The sequence below is a fragment of the Somniosus microcephalus genome, chromosome 17 (assembly GCF_052327205.1).
Source record: "Somniosus microcephalus isolate GS21.2 chromosome 17, FLI_Smic_1.0, whole genome shotgun sequence".
In the NCBI taxonomy this organism is placed as follows: domain Eukaryota; kingdom Metazoa; phylum Chordata; class Chondrichthyes; order Squaliformes; family Somniosidae; genus Somniosus; species Somniosus microcephalus.
This window is the reverse complement of record NC_141003.1, coordinates 37,084,787-37,101,583: the sequence shown is the minus strand read 5'-3', so window position 1 is coordinate 37,101,583 and position 16,797 is coordinate 37,084,787. Positions and strand designations below refer to the sequence as shown.

General features: G+C 41.1%; 1 protein-coding gene across 1 annotated transcript in view; it reads left to right on the top strand.

The window, feature by feature from the left end:
* Positions 1-16,797, top strand: part of LOC147105645 (uncharacterized) — a 211,557-nt gene that overhangs the window by 37,675 nt on the left and 157,085 nt on the right. The window contains exons 17-25 of the mRNA XM_086010936.1: positions 2,163-2,409; positions 2,491-2,546; positions 2,653-2,747; positions 3,953-4,104; positions 7,228-7,366; positions 8,196-8,300; positions 10,148-10,336; positions 14,060-14,299; positions 14,394-14,550. Coding sequence (XP_085867062.1) covers positions 2,163-2,409; positions 2,491-2,546; positions 2,653-2,747; positions 3,953-4,104; positions 7,228-7,366; positions 8,196-8,300; positions 10,148-10,336; positions 14,060-14,299; positions 14,394-14,550 — 1,380 coding nt within the window. The remainder of the gene's footprint in view (positions 1-2,162; positions 2,410-2,490; positions 2,547-2,652; positions 2,748-3,952; positions 4,105-7,227; positions 7,367-8,195; positions 8,301-10,147; positions 10,337-14,059; positions 14,300-14,393; positions 14,551-16,797) is intronic.

Genomic DNA, 16,797 nt, shown 5'->3' with positions numbered 1-16,797 from the left:
GAATCACTTTTGTTGTCTGTTATATAATACACCCAAAGTTAATGGAACTGACTATCGGGCGGAACGTATACAGCACAATTGGTGTGATGCCACCTGTTTTGCGCCCAGTCCATGTTCAATTTCACCCCCATCATGCATAACTAGTACAATTGTCCTGGGGGGGGTCCATGATTGAGGTAGTCATGCATGGATTGTGGAAGGAACAGAAATTGACTTTTCTCGTTCGATAATTTTTTGGATTCTTACAAGTCGTCTTAACAAAGGGGAACCCTCTGTATTTCTGCTATCAGCAAAACTCAGCCTGTGCCTGTTTAAATAGCTGGCCAGCCATGGTGGTACATGGTGCTTGTGATGCTAACAATCCAGTTGTAATTCCTGAGGTCATAATTAAAGTGGTCAATTCTGTGGAAATAAATGCCAACATCTGTCAATGCAGCACGAAGCATGGCATTTGATTTGTTTCATTTATTACAAATCATACCGTCTGCCCCACACAGTGATGGTCAGAGCTAAAAACTTGCCCCCTCTCCCCCCCACCCCTGCAGCCATATAATCTCCTGGGAGTGGCAAAAATCACAGAAAAGCCCTGGGCCAATAAGGGAGAAAAATATTCTGGAAAATTCTGGCGACCAAAACCAATCCATGAGGTCACATGGACTATGTGTTATCTATAACACCATTTACCTTCTATATGATGCAATCTGTGCCCCAGTCAAGAACCGGCATGCAGAGAGTCCACACCCACCACACCAGCCACCAACTTATTCCAGAGGACCGCTACTCTGCTGGGAAAAAAAGAACTGCCTAACATCCAGTCTATTCCTACTCTTGTATAGTTTAAGCTCATGTGTTCTGGTCCTCCCCAATCTGTTGAACTGGCATAATCATATAAAGATCGAGTTCCCCCTGCTGGTCAAGTCCACAGTAGACTTTGCTGAAAACTTGACAAGGACCCACCAGCTTCCCATTCTCTTGTGTATCCAATGCTCTGCATCTCAGTGGTTTCCATGGTGCTTAGCTTAACTTACACCTCGCCACTTGTTGCAGAAATCAATTTGAAATAAAGTATAAACCATGACATCTGCAGATGGAAAGAGGCAGAAAGGCAGATAAAGGCCATTTTTCTTGACATTTTTCCTCTGCTGTTCATGAAACTATCTGACAGCATATACAGGGTGGTTTCTTCAAAAGCTTGGTCTGGATTCCACTCCATATTGAGCGTGAGCTGATAGCAAAAAACCTAAGTACATGAAGTACTACTTACAGAGTAGTTCAAAACAGATTCTGACATAAAATATCATAGATTACTTATCTTATCTCACTCCCTGTTACATAGGAGTGCTATCACTGCGGTAATATTGGTAAAGAGTGTGATCATGATCCAAATTGTACACTCTCGGGAGCCGCAAGCCTACATTTCGTTGTACTGCACTTGTGCACTAACAATGACAATAAAAGTTGATTTGATTTGATTTGAAGGTAAAACGACCTGGCTCACAGACAATGTATAATTTTGACTGTAAAATCATTGGCCGTATTAAAGGTGAAGGGGTGCGTTTCTTGTTTTGCTTTTACATCAGTGTAGATACTGATTCCGTTTGTGAGATGAAATGACTGGAGTGTCTAATATTGTTCGAGAGATTAATTTCAGTAATGTGTGGTTCAAATGGTTATACAGCTGGCAGCTGCTATCCATCTGTTTTCCTGCCAGTCTAATAGGAAACATGTTTATTGGGATCTAATAGTATAACATATTAAAAGTCTCACATATACTGAACACTTTTGGTGAGTGTTCTGTTTACTTTTAGTTCCATCAAACTATTCCCTTGTACCCACTCAATTATTCACTTGACCTCTCTACCCCTCACTAATGAGTAATCTTCTTCAATTACCCACTATTCTTAAAATTTTCACTACCTTTCTCTCAAACCTAATACGGCCCCATTATCCCTCACTTGCTACCTCCAAACTACTCCCTCACCACAATCCAAATTGCCACAAATCAAAATGCTATGTCCCTTGATTTACCATCAGCTACACCACACCACGTTCATGTCCTTATAGAACACTGTATTCTCCAACTCTCAGTGGGCAAGCACAGAGATCTGCTAGTACTTCATTACAATTTACATCACTAATGAAGGTGTCGTTTTTCTTTCTAGCTAAACCATGCGCCAACACGCAGGTCTTTGAGAATGACATGAGAGCCTGTAACCGTACTTGTAGATCGCTGTCAGAGTACGATTACACCTGTGGAGTTAAGGATGTTCCAGTTTATGGCTGTGGCTGTCCTGAGGGAAAGTACATGGACAACACTGGAGCTTGTATGGATAAATCAGACTGCTCATGTTATGTTGGTGAGCTGGTTATCAAAAAAGGACAAAGCGTTACGCTGAATGGTAGAACCTGGTAAGTATCTTTTATTATATCTGCAAGCATTGAGTAAATAATTAAATATGTGTAAAAATATAACCCTGTTTCTTCACTCAGCACTTGTGAGAATGGGAAACCTTACTGTCCTGTAGTTCCTACAACCTCCAGTCCAGGTGAGCTGTTGCTTCTCTTTCTTCCAGTGCCATCAGTATAAATAGACATTAAACTTCAAATTAAAATGGGTGTTTTTTTAACCAACATTGGGATTTTCTTTCTTAGGATGTCGGAATGGAAAAGTATACTATGATTGTGACAATGCCGTCTTAAATCAAAAGAGTAATGAAAAGAAATGCAGAAGTCGGAATATCCCATCTGTAAGTGATATTTGTGTATTCATTAATTTGTCATTTTGCAGGCTTTAATTTACACCAGAGAACTGAATAATGACTGAATTATTTGATTGATATCACTTGCTGCTATACAAAGCCCTGGTTAGACCACACCTGGAGTACTGTGAGCAGTTCTGGGCACCACACCTTAGGAAGGATATATTGGCCTTGGAGGGAGTGCAGCGTAGGTTTACCTGAATAATATCTGGAATCCAAGGGTTAAATTACAAGGAAAGATTACACAAATTAGGGTTGTATTCACTGGAATTTAGAAGGTTAAGGGGTGATTTTGATTTAAGTTTTCAAGATATTAAGGGGAACTGATAGGGTAGATAGAGAGAAACTATTTCCACTGGTTGGGAAGTCTAGGACTAGGGGGGCAGAGTCTAAAAAATAGAGCCAGGCCTTTCAGGAGTGAAATTAGGAAACACTTCTACACACAAAGGGTGGTAGAAGTTTGGAACTCTCTTCCGCAAACAGCAATTGATGCTAGATCAATTGTTAATTTTAAATCTGAGATTTATAGATTTTTGTTAATCTAAGGTATTAAGGGATAAGGGGCAAAGGCAGGTGTATGGAGTTAGATCACAGACCAGCCATGATCTCATTGAATGGCGGGACAGGCTCGAGGGGCTAAAAGGCATACCCCTCTTCCCATGTTCCTACTGAAGCCAAGCAATCTCGGAGCACCTCAGGAGATGGTCTCACATTACTTGAGTTTTGCAATAGATGTGGAACTAATCTTAACGTCTATAACTTGACTTTCAATGTTAGTGGAAAACTAACTTTCATATCTGCACTTTCCTAATGATCGGGGAGAAGAGCTCTCGTGCAGCTTCTCTGTGTCTGGGCAGAGTACAACCTGTCTCTGATGGCTGTACATCGCATCCTACAGTAGCTGCAATATAACATAAATATACAAATCTATTTTAATATGTAACTAATCTTATTCGTTTTGTCTTGGTCCATAAATCCAAACACACACACTGACAAACCTAATTAACGTCAATGCAATATATAGATTGTGTTTTTTTTCTTTTTGCTGAAAAAAAAATGTAATATTTGGCCTAGGAATAATAATGATTGTGTAAAATCAATAGTTATGAAGAGATGCAAATCTACATTGTTTACTTCTGAATGGATTTAACACTGAGTTGAAAAAAATGATTTTTGTTTTTTTTTGATAAAAGTCGAATAGTCGGTGTGTACCTGGCTGTGTCTGTCCTGCTGATCTTGTGGAAGATGACAGTGGAAGATGTATCGCTCCTGAACAGTGCCCTTGTTTATTTGGAGGAGAAAGTCACGCTGTTGGAAGTACAATCCAAAGGGACTGCAATAAATGGTGAGATTAAATAATTAGAACAATTAAAATTGCTTAAGATAAAAAATCACGGGATTGGGGGTAATACTCTGGCATGGGTAGAGGATTGGCTATCTAACAGAAGGCAGAGAGTTGGGATAAATGGTTCATTCTCAGACTGGCAATCAGTAACTAGTGGTGTTCCGCAGGGGTCAGTGCTGGGTCCCCAACTCTTTACAATCTATATTAACGATTTGGAGGAGGGGACCGAGTGTAACATATCAAAGTTTGCAGATGATACTAAGATGGGAGGGAAAGTAGTGAGTGAGGAGGACATAAAAAACCTGCAAGGGGACATCGACAGGCTAAGTAAGTGGGCAGAGATTTGGCAGATGGAATACAATACTGGAAAGTGTGAGGTTATGCACTTTGGCAGGAAAAATCGTAGAGCAAGTTATTATCTTAATGGCAAGAAACTGGAAAGTACTGAAGTACAAAGGGATCTGGGGGTCCTGGTGCACGAAACTCAAAAGGTTAGTATGCAGGTGCAGCAAGTGATTAAGAAGGCCAATGGAATGTTGGCTTTCATTGCTAGGGGGATAGAATATAAAAATAGGGAGGTATTGCTTCAGTTGTACAAGGTATTGGTGAGGCCGCACCTGGAATACTGCGTACAGTTTTGGTGTCCATACTTAAGAAAGGACATACTTGCTCTCAAGTCAGTACAAAGAAGGTTCACTCGGTTAATCCCGGGGATGAGGGGATGGACATATGAGGAGAGGTTGAGTAGATTGGGACTCTACTCATTGGAGTTCAGAAGAATGAGAGGCGATCTTATTGAAACATATAAGATTGTGAAGGGGTCGGATCGGGTGGATGCGGGGAAGATGTTCCCGATGATGGGTGAAACTAGAACTAGGGGGTATAGTCTTAGAATAAGGGGCTGCTCTTTCAAAACTGAGATGAGGAGGAACTACTTCACTCAGAGGGTGGTAGGTCCATGGAATATGCTGCCCCAAAAAGCTGTAGAAGCTACATCATTACATAAATTTAAAACAGAAATAGACAGTTTCCTAGAAGTAAAGGGAATTAAGGGTTACGGGGAGCGGGCAGGAATTTGGACATGAGTCTAGGTTCGGATCGGTCATGGCCCTGTGGGTAGCGGAGCGGGCCCAGGGGCCGTGTAGCCTGATCCCTGCTCCTATTTCGTGTGTCTAATTCTGTTAGATTCAGGAGATGGTTCTGTGATAGTGGATTGGCGGTTAGGATCAGATCAGCCATGATCTTATTGAATGGCGGAGCAGGCTCGAGGGGCCGATTGGCCTACTCCTGCTCCTATTTCTTATGTTCTTATGTTCTTAAAAGGAAAGTTATACCACTCTTGTAGGGTTTGGATAATTGCGAATGTTGCAATTGTCCAATGACCTACTAAAGAATGGGCCTATGCCTACTTTCCTATATTCCAGTCTACAGAACTGCCTCTGTCAATGATCTAAATAGAATTGCTTATCACAAGCAAAACTAACTTTTCACATGAGGCCCTTTGTTGGTACGTTAGTTATATTCATAGATGGTTAAAATACTTTTAAAAAGGGCAGGGAGCTGAAATGTAACTATGGAAAAACAACTTGGTGGTCAGGGGGAAGGAGAAGATGAAGTAAGATATACATTTTGGCATAAACTTAAAGAGGCCAAAATACCTAAGACTAACTTGAAGTACACAATCAAGTGCCTTTACTTGATTGTTCGAAGCAATGGGAGTATATGGAGCAGAAAAGATGATGGCATAGGGATTGTGGAATGGTTTACTCCAGGATACAATATTCAGAGGTGCAGCCTGCTGAAGAAAGCTAGCGATGGTAGAAGGGGAGGAGGGGTAACTTTATATTTACAGGAATATTTGGATGCTATGGTGCCTCCCACCAGGACAGCAAGACAGGTGGATTTACACAATGTTCTTATGAATCTGGTAGATATATAGATATATATATGTTATAAATGTGGGTGTCTGAAGTCAGCAGTTTGGAGAGGAACTGAAGTGAATCGTTGTTACCAGTTAGAGCTGAGGTGACATACTGGCACTTCTAGGAATGTAAACAAATGTCATTACATTTATTAAATGTAATAGATTTTGGGGCTCCTTGTCCCTAATTTCTACCTTCACTCTGAGCTGTGCCCTTCAAGTCGTACAAACTTTGTGGAGCATTGCTCAGGATTTTCTTTCATTTCCTGGGATTTATGTGGGTTGAAATTGCACTTTACACCGTTAAAATAAACAGAGTAACACCTTCATTAAAACAGCAGACTAAGGATTTTCATGCACATTTGTTACTGTATTTCTTATTAATATAGAGTGGCATGCTTTGAGAAGTAAATCCTCAGCCATTTATCTATAAACTGAAAAAGGAACGAGCTTTTTGTTTCTTTTGTTATTTCTGTCACCATTTGGCAATGCAGTCCTGGAAAAACAAGCACAGCATAAAAAACATATCGTACATGTTTGGTCAAATATCACCTGTGCTGGGTACTGCACATTTAACAGGTTGAAAATTATGATTCCAAATAATGGGATTTTCAAAATAATGAAAGAAATCTAGACCATTGGGATGAAGCAGTCTCCAGAAGTATTGTCAAGTGACAGAAATGTCCTCTGTGGTTACAATAGCCAAGACAAAAATAATATTGGTTGTAATAAAATATGTTACTTGCATCATATTGTATATCACATGTACAGCACTAGCAGAATATTTATTAGGAAGCTATTGAATCTGAAAATGATTTGACTTGTGAGGAGAGTCTAAAGTGAAGTTGCTCATGAGTAATTTGGTCTTCCCTCACCCAACAACAGCAACAACAACTTGCATTTATATAGCGCCTTTAACGTAGTAAACTGTTCCAAGGCGCTTACTAGGATGAATTCTAGATTCCCTATTTCCACTGCGCCATGGGACTTTTTACTACGCTAAAGGCACTATATAAATGCCAGTTGTTGTTGGTGATGAATATAACAACAACAACTTGCATTTATATAGCGCCTCAAATGTAGTAAAATGTGCCAAGGCGCTTCACAGGAGCGTTATCAGACAAAATGTGGCATACACTGTGTATTCACATTTGAATGGTTTTATGGAACACTACTATATTGTGGGGTTTTTTATATTGCAGCACCTGCAAAGCTGGAGTATGGCATTGTGCTACAAATCCATGTCCGAAGACATGCCAGGTTCATGGAGATGGTCAATATGTAACTTTTGATGGAAAGAGATACATGTTTGATGGCAACTGTGAATATATTTTTGCTGAGGTAACTGAAGAAGAATAAACGATGACCTAAAATGCTGTTCTCACAGTTAACTACATCCAGTAAGACTGTATTTATATATTTCTTGTAAACTGACATAGATTTCACAGAGGATTACCTGTAGGCTCACGTGTGTTACCAGGTAGTAAAATATCGCAGGTATACACCGATATCCCTATGCTTTGAATCCTAGTGGCAACAAATTATATTATTTCTTACTTCAAATTATTTCATTTATTGGTTATATTTTCTTATCCTTCACTTCATGCAGGACATTTCCCCCTTTTCCTTTTTGAATTGGGGTATGGGGGAAGGATTAAACATGTGTATAGGATTGGGACAAAATAGAAGTTTACAGCACATCCTGTTTATCCGGTTTATGCCAGAGCAATCCAAAATAAATGGCAATAGTGTAGTACTGAAGGGAATAAATTTTGATTGTACAAAAAAGAGTTTTTATATGTGTTTGGTTGCTCCTCTATTTCCCCCCAAAATATTAATCCCACCTCCTGCCCCTTCCCTCTCCCCTTCATTAACCTCCATTTTCCATTCCTACTATTGCCATCCATTTACTTACCCTTTCATTGCCATTGATTTCCCTTTCCATCTCCCCTTCATTTACTACCGTTCCTTTTCTACTCACTACTGTCCAATGCCCGTTCTTTCATTGCCACCCACTCCCTCCTCACTTCCCCATCCATTTCCACCCTTGCCATCCACTTTGCCCCAATACTCTCGCGTTGCCATCCTTTTTTGACCCCTGGTAGAAAGAGGTGAAGGCCTTTGTTTGTTCCATACTTTCTTACGTTCTTACTTTTCTCTTTCTTTTTAGGACCATTGCAATCAAGGAGATGGCACATTCCAAATATTAACAGAAAGTGTTCCGTGTTGTGAAAATGGTGTGACATGCTCAAGAAATATCAAAATTTTGCTTCAGGTCTGTATTTTTAATATATTGATTTTGAACCACTGACACACTTGTATATATTTTACTTGTATCTGCATATCCGTATGGTGTGGGGAAATGACATGTCTGTAGGTCGATTGGGTACAAAGCTTTCTAGCTGGCTCAAATGTGACAGAAGCTCAAGACCAGCTCTCCTCACCCAGCCACATTACTCACATCTATTCAGTACAACTGTGGCAAAATACCTTCATCAGCTGAAATTAATAAAAATTCCATTCAAGTCAGCTGTGTCTCAGTGGGTAGCACACTCGCCTCTGAGTCAGGGACTTGAGCACATAAATCTAGGCTGACACTCCAGTGCAGTGCTGAGGGAGCTGCTGACTTTTGGATAAGACATTAAATTGAGGGCCCGTCTGCTCTCTCAGGTGGACGTAAAAGATCCCATGGCACTATTTTGAAGAAGAGCAGGCCAGTTATCCTCGGTGTGCTGGCCAATATTTATCCCTCAATCAACATCACAAAAACAGATTATCTGGTCATTATCACATTGCTTTTTGTGGGACCTTGCTGTGCACAAATTGGCTGCTACATTTCCTACATTACAACAGTGACTACACTCCAAAAAGTACTTCATTGGCTGTAAAGCGCTTTGAGACGTCCGGTGGTCGTGAAAGGCGCTACATAAATACAAGTCTTTCTTTCTTTCTTAAAAGGGCAAAAGGTTGCAATCAGTAAAAAAAACCCTCTATCAATCACATCCCTGAAACAATACCAAATCACAACGCTGAAAATTTTATTTTAGCAGCCTGTTGCTTCCCAATACAATCCACTATTTCTACACCCATCCCACCATATAATCCCTAAAAGTTACATTTGTAACATAATAAGTATAGTAACATAAATTCCCCCCAAAAAACAAAGTTAACCATTTTACATTAGAAATGCCTCCAAGAAATTTCCCAGACAACACCCAGACACGACACTGTCACTCCACATATACACTGCCGGGGACTAAAAGTCCCAGAAGCTAAGGCTGCTGCGTTGAGTTGAATAAGGGCAACGCTTCTGAACTGGAGCCATCACTTACTCTGTGAATGACCAGCTTGCTGCCAATCTGAAAAATATCCTGAACTTGATTTATAAACTTTTTTTGTTCCCGATTCATACAACACATTTGAGAGGGGTGAAACACCAGGTTTTATTATGATTGACAGCAAAATGGGTCATTCACAGAGCATGTCACGACTTTCTGTAACCCCCTGCCCTGCTATAGAGTAGAGGAATTCATGAGGAACATGCTGCCGGGTGAATCCCCCCCACTCCCCCCGACTCCAGCTGCCACCTCTTGCTTTGTGCCAACTTGAGTCCTTCTCTCCCTCTCCCACCCACACACGTTAGTGGCTCAAGGACAGCTCGCCCCAGTTGGCCACAATGCCGACAATTACCCGATACATATTGGCTGCCATCTTACTCCATGCTCTGGACTTTGAAAAAAGGTAAAAGCTACAATATGTCAATGTACTTTCTTGAGTATCAGATAAAAAAGATAAAAGGAATACATTTTTTATAAAATGCTGAGATAATTGGAGAGATGAAGGACAACAATGAGGCATACAAGAGAGAAAGAAAGAGCCAGGGAAAAATAGTCGAAAATACACAAAGATTAAGAGAGGAAGACAGAACGAATTAGACAGTGTGAGATGGGGAGAGACATCATCACAGGAAGGTGGGGGACAGTTTTTTACATTTGTGTCAATAAGCAGTATGACAACAGATTAACCAGCATTATATTTTAAAATGTCTATTTGCAATGCCCAACTGGAATCATACAAATATTACAAACATGATTAAAACTCATTGCAACTTTCTATTTTTAGGGTAAAGAATTCATCCTAATGGATGGCAGAGTGATTCAAACCGATAAATCTGATCAAACCCAGTGCACAGATAATCCCTATTCACTTCACACTGTTGGGCTCTATTTAATCCTTACATTTTCCAATGGGATCACTGTGATATGGGACAAACGTACAAGACTTTCAGTCACACTGGATACAAGATGGAAGGTAAGTAGGATTTGAAAATTAGATATTCATGCTTCTATTAATTTATTAATGTGGGTAAAAATTAGTAAATATGAATTAACCATATTTGGAATTAAGGACTTAATCACTTGGAGAAATAAATATATGTTGCATTCCATATTATTATGTACAATCATAAATGGTTAATGCCTTTGCTAAAATAATAGACAAAAGAGTTTCATTACAAACGTGTTAAGCTTCCATACACTAATATCAAGGTGAACATTTAGTATGTTTTCTTTTTACTGTATATCTATGTGTGTGTGTGTGTAAATATATCTGGTATTCTTAATTACAAATATTCTTGATCTTATTGTGCAGTTGACACTGAATGAATTTAAGATCATCTTATATTGACTCATTATTTCATTGTTATTATATATTGAAAATAGCTGCAAGTATCCATTTGACTCCCTTATTGCACAGGGAATATTTTAACCTCAAAGCCAATAAAATACAAAAGCAATTTCTCCGACAAATTGGAGAGTAATGAGGCGTCAAGGACTGAACAAATTCTGAAGTGAAGTTGAGTGAAACCAACCTCTCCGGGGCACCTCTTTGCTGTAGTGTCAGTTCAGGCCCTGACTCTGGATTCAAGCGATAACTGCAGAGTCAGTGTGAAGGGACGCTCCCGTGCTATAGTTCAAGTATGAAAGCACCTGACAGAAAAACTTTCACTGCCCAATGTAAAACTGAGCCATACAGAACAGAAATAGTTTCAGAAGCAAAATACTGCGGAAGCTGGAAATCTGAAATAAAAATAGAAAATGCTGGAATTACTCAGCAGTTCAGGCAGCATCTGTGGAGAGAGAAACAGAGTTAACGGGGAGGGGGAGGGACTTTTCGGGGGGTCAGCAGGCATGATCGGTGGTGGGTCGTGTGGGAAATTGTTTTTTGACAGCGCCTAGGGAACCCGCTGTCAACCCGCCTCAACGCTGGTCTCCTAGATGTCGGATCTGTCAGCGTTGAACAGACCCAACACCAAATGGCAGGGGAAGCAATTTAGATCATTAAGAGATTGTTAAGAGGCACTTAAATAGTATTTCAATTTTATGAGTTCCCCCACAGGTTATACGCTGCTCGGGGATCAGCTGGTCATGAGTGGATTCAGCATTGAATTATCTGATTATTTGACAGTTGCAAATGTGCTATAAAAGCTCCCATCTCACAGCTGTTCACTTTCCAAGCTCAGAAACTGTTGCTTACTGTATTTGGAAGACAGATTGAGCTTTATGCAGCTTGCAAGTGTTTGGAGCCAACTCTCTATCCAGTGCCACCTCATTGGAACAGCCTCTCTGACCATCGACAGATTTGCTTCTGTCATTTCAACTTCACCTACCATCTATTACATCATCATCGGTGCCCTTGAAACCATCTCACCTTGGTCTTCAGAATCCACCACAATCAGCCCCAACACCAGCAGAACCAGGCACACCAGCAGCACCAACAACAACAACAACCTTCTCCGCAATCAACTGATGCGGCACAGGACACGAGGCATCAGCACCTGACCACATTGCTGCCCGGGAGGCCAGGGATGGCCTCACCATAGCCAGATTTACTTCACTTGACACTGTACACCCTGGCTGCCGCATGATGCGCCAGGTTGGCACCACCCCACACCAGCACCATAAAGCATCCCTACAATACCCAAGCCATTCCTTTCACACTCATCGCCATTGCGGGGGGTACCGTTATGTCTCACCATTCACTGCAACTCACTAAGCTACTTCCAAAGGTGCACACAAATCTGTCCAAGAACGCAAAGTGTTGAAAATAAAGGTTTCAATGTTTGACAACACATTAACAGAAACTTCACATGAACATTGGCTAAAACACCCAAGTGCCTACCCTTGTGTGTTGTTAGTTGGTATGATTGGACTAAGATGAGGGTGAGTGTGAGGGATGGCTGGTGAGATGGGGAAGTGATAATGTAGATAGAGAGGGGTGGGTGGAGGTGTAAGGTAAGTTGGTGTGGGTAAGGATGTGCAGGAGTAGGGTAGGGAAGACAGAGTGATGAGAGGCACAGCAGGATGAGGTTGAGTGTGCCTTTGAAGTAACGTTTCGTGATCTACTGAGATCATTGAAAGGTTTGTGCCACTGCAGCCTAGTTCTCTTGATGACATCCCTACTTGAGCACTCCTGTGCAATGTTCAACCAGGCTGCGTTGATCTCCTGGGGTGGTCTCTTCTGCCCATGGGAAAGGATGAGGACATCCCTGCGTGCTGTGACTCCCTCCATAAGCATATGGAGGGAGTCAAGGGATAGCCTGGGTGCAGCCATGCACCTCTGCACCTCAATGCTGCAGAACACTGACAGCAGAACTGTCAAAATCAATTTGTGCATGGTCCCTTTAAGGAAACCAGCTGATGACGCTTCATCAAGTGACGTCATCAGATCCACTTCCTTCAATTGGCCGGGAAACGCGCTGGGCGGGCTTAACAAGCCCAATCAACGTAAGATCACTCTACAGAGCGGGCTGGAGCCAGCAGCGCGGTCGCATCCCACCACTGACCCCGGCCGTCCTGGACACACCTCGGTAGGTGAAGTAGTGGCCTACGTTTCAGAACTGGAAAAAGTTAGAGCTATAACAGGTTTTAAGCAAGTACAGTTTTAGGTTCAATCCCCAGTCTGTGCTGAATTAGCCAACCTCAAGTGGAGACTACAACTGATGCACCTGAACAATGGAGGGGTTTCATCAGGTTTTCACTTCAGACCACTGTCCGCTGACCCTGACATTCTGCCTTTATTTTAAATAATACTTTTATTTTATATTATTATTCCTGGTTAGAGAGCCAAAGTTATAGAATTTAGGAAGCAGAAAAGTCGAAGTGGTTGGAGCATAGGCGGTTCTTTGTAATACAGGCCTAGGAGCTGGCAGAGGCAATACTGAAGTGATACAGCGCCATCTGGTGGGCTAAAGGAATTTATAATGGGAAAGTGTGACAACATGAAGTAGTGTTTTGTTGACAGGAAGTGGTCGCTGGTGTAAGGGCACTAAAGTCCATAGGTGTTCTCCTGGTCTCTAGCTCTAAATCCAACGGGACACTGGTGGAACAACAACAACAACAACTTGTATTTATGTAGCGCCTTTAACATAGTAAAATGTTCCAAGGCGCTTCACAGGAGTGTTATAAGACAAAAAATTTGACACCAAGCCACATAAAGAGAAATTCTGGCAGGTGACCAAAAGCTTGGTCAAAGAGGTAGGTTTTAAGGAGCGTCTTAAAGGAAGACAGAGAGGTAGAGAGGCGGAGAGGTTTAGACAGGGAATTTCAGAGCTTACGGCCTAGGCAACAGAAGGCACGGCCACCAATGATTGAGCGATTATACTCAGGGATGCTCAAGAGGGCAGAATTAGATGAGTGCAGATATCTCAGGGGGGTTGTGGGGTTGGAGGATGTTACAGAGATAGGGATGGGCGAGGCCATGGAAGGATTTGAAAACAAGGATGAGAATTTTGAAATCGAGGCGTTGCTTAACTGGGAGCCAATGTAGGTCAGCGAGCACAGGGGTGATGGGCGAACGGGACTTGGTGCGAGTTAGGAACTCCCAGGCAAATGGTAGAGAAACCAGTCTCCATCGTTTTCCTTGGGGGTTTCATTGGTCTCCTGCCAGAGTTACAGTGAGAGATCAAGAGAACTCCCCTATGGAATTTCCAAGCCAAGATTTTGAAATAACATATAGATGCGTTTTCTATTACAGAAAAAAGTATGTGGTCTGTGTGGAAATTTCAATGATGATGTTGCAGATGATCTAACAACTAAAGGGAACTCCTTGGTGACCAATGCTGCGAAATTTGGAAGCAGCTGGAAATCATCGCTGTCTTGTTCTGATACACTGAATCAAACATTCCCTTGTGACAGAAACCCATACTGTTTAACATGGGCTCAGAGGAAGTGTAGCATAATTAAGGATGTTGTGTTTCAAAAATGCCATAAAAAGGTGAGATAGCGTCTTTTGAAACAAATTAACTTAAATGATTGTAAAGCTGCTTGCAAAGTCTGCTTTCTAATCTCTTGGTGATGCACTTTATCAGGTTGACCCAACTCCATACTACGATGCTTGTATCCAAGAGGCTTGTGCCTGTGATTTGGAAGGGAAATATCTGGGTTTCTGTACCGCTGTAGCAGTGTATGCAGAAGCTTGTAATAAAGCTGATGTTTGTATTCGCTGGAGAACCCCAGACTTGTGTCGTAAGTATAACTTTAATAACTGCTAAGTATTTGTAATGATTATTAGATAAATATAAGTGAATGAATAGGCGCCTATATTTATTCAATACTCATTACAAATTAAGCTCCAGAACATCAACGAGGATTGACAATAATATGTAGAGTAACAAAGGGAATTTGTTTTCTATTGTAATTCATTTTACATTAATCTATAATACATTCTGTAGGACTTTCTCCTACTACTGTTCGGACCTCGAGAATTACGAATAAGAGTAACAATGACAGATAAGTTTGTTATAAATAAAATGATCTTTATTCACACTACAGTTTAAAATTCAAGCATACATAGAAGCACTCGCGGCGATGTCTGTGCCCACAGTTTATTAATTTCTCTGGCAATATGCCCAGGTTATTAATTCGCTCTGCCAATAAATATGCCCAGTTTCATACATAACAGTACTTCCCAACAACTTATATGCTAATTCCTGCCGATTCATATCTCAAGTCAACCGTACATCCCTGGCGATTCATGTGCAGACATTTCACCAGAGTTGGAGTAGCAAGTGTTCCGACCGGACATAGTCCCCTTTTATCCCCTACATTACAATATCTATACCCCATTTCACATTATTAAAGCTGATCCTGTAACAGTTCCATCGCACGCTTAAGTTTTCTTCCCTTGTTCTTTCTTTGTTTACATTTTGCCCACATTCCCCACTCCCACATAAGCACGGTCACACACATTAGCTGTAACCATAGCCGAGCTTGTGAGCACTCTCTTACCCATGGAGCTAAGTCTATACGATTAAATCCCACCAAGAAGTCGCCTCGTCCATTAACGAGGTTGTTATTCTGTCATTAGCATCATTCCTCTCTTTCAATACTCAGAATGTCCTTTCCTCTTCTCCAATTCATTTCACAAACTCAGCAGGATTTTCATTTATCCAAGGTAACCCATTTCCAAAGATGGACACGTATTTCTCCAAATCTTCTACCACGGTTGATGCCTTAACATGCATGGGATTCTGATTTACCAAAGGCAGAATAGTCCTGTTCCTGATTTTTACCATCCTTTTAGGTTTAATACACCTAGTACTGTTAGATCCCAGACATATTATAGCATTCTTTTGCACATATTTATACAATAGACATCCTGTTCCTTATAAACATCGGTGGTATATTGTGTTGACCTTATAGCAGTGACCTGACACTGATACCTGGACACTCTTGTCAAGTTAAATCTGCATAACGGCTCTTCATCATCCAAGACATTATACATACACACGGTGGTTCTTCCTTGGGTCTTACATAGATGTAATTTTATCTCACAGAGAGATTGGTTATATTTAACAACATATCTGGGCGATTATGTATATTTATATAAAACACCATCTTTCAGGAAACCCATATTGACTACTTTATACACCCGCAGTGGTGCCCAAGGTTTGGACATTACGGGCATTCTTAATATGATTCCTATCAAGCTATCATCGCTAGTCTGATTACATTTGTGTGGCGCGACGCGTACCACAGTAAGGCTCCGCAACTGACACACTGTCAAATTTGACTGATACCTTTCCGCTGCCTTAAGGTGTTTATCTTCCATCCAAGATGGAACCCTTCCCTCAGCTGTTCTATTCAAATTCCTCCCTATGTTCTGTAGAATCCAAGAACTCATCATCGTGCATGCAGCATTTTGTGTTGCCTGATCAGTGGCGTTTCTATCCTTCCTTTGTCAAATTGTTTATGACCTGTGCCTGATTTTCCAACAATTTGACCAACCCTTGCATGTGAATTGTCAAGGCCTATTCCACTTCTAATTGTACTTTATCTATGCTATTCTGTTTCTTAATGTCTGCTATACCGTTTCTCTCAATTTTCCTAATTGATAGTTCAGGCTCATAATATCCCCTGTATTTACCCATCCTAATGTGGTATTCCACATTAAATATGCTATATTATTGAGCACACTGCGCTTTCTCCTCTGTACAGGCGATTTCGGGGACTGAGGCTCTTCCCCTATGATCACTTGATCGCTATTTTCCTTCCAAAAAGTTTTTAATTAACTGCATTTTCCTATCTCTTAACCAGTTTCTAGTGGGTTCACTGCACCATGTCAGCAAGGCAAGACTAGACATATTGATAATAACATCCCGTGCATCTAATACAGTATCATGTAACATTGACAACTCACTCGGAACCAACACCAATCCATTAATCGGAGCAGGGAATGGGATGGGGCACTTTTCACTCCCCTCATCGGTGGCC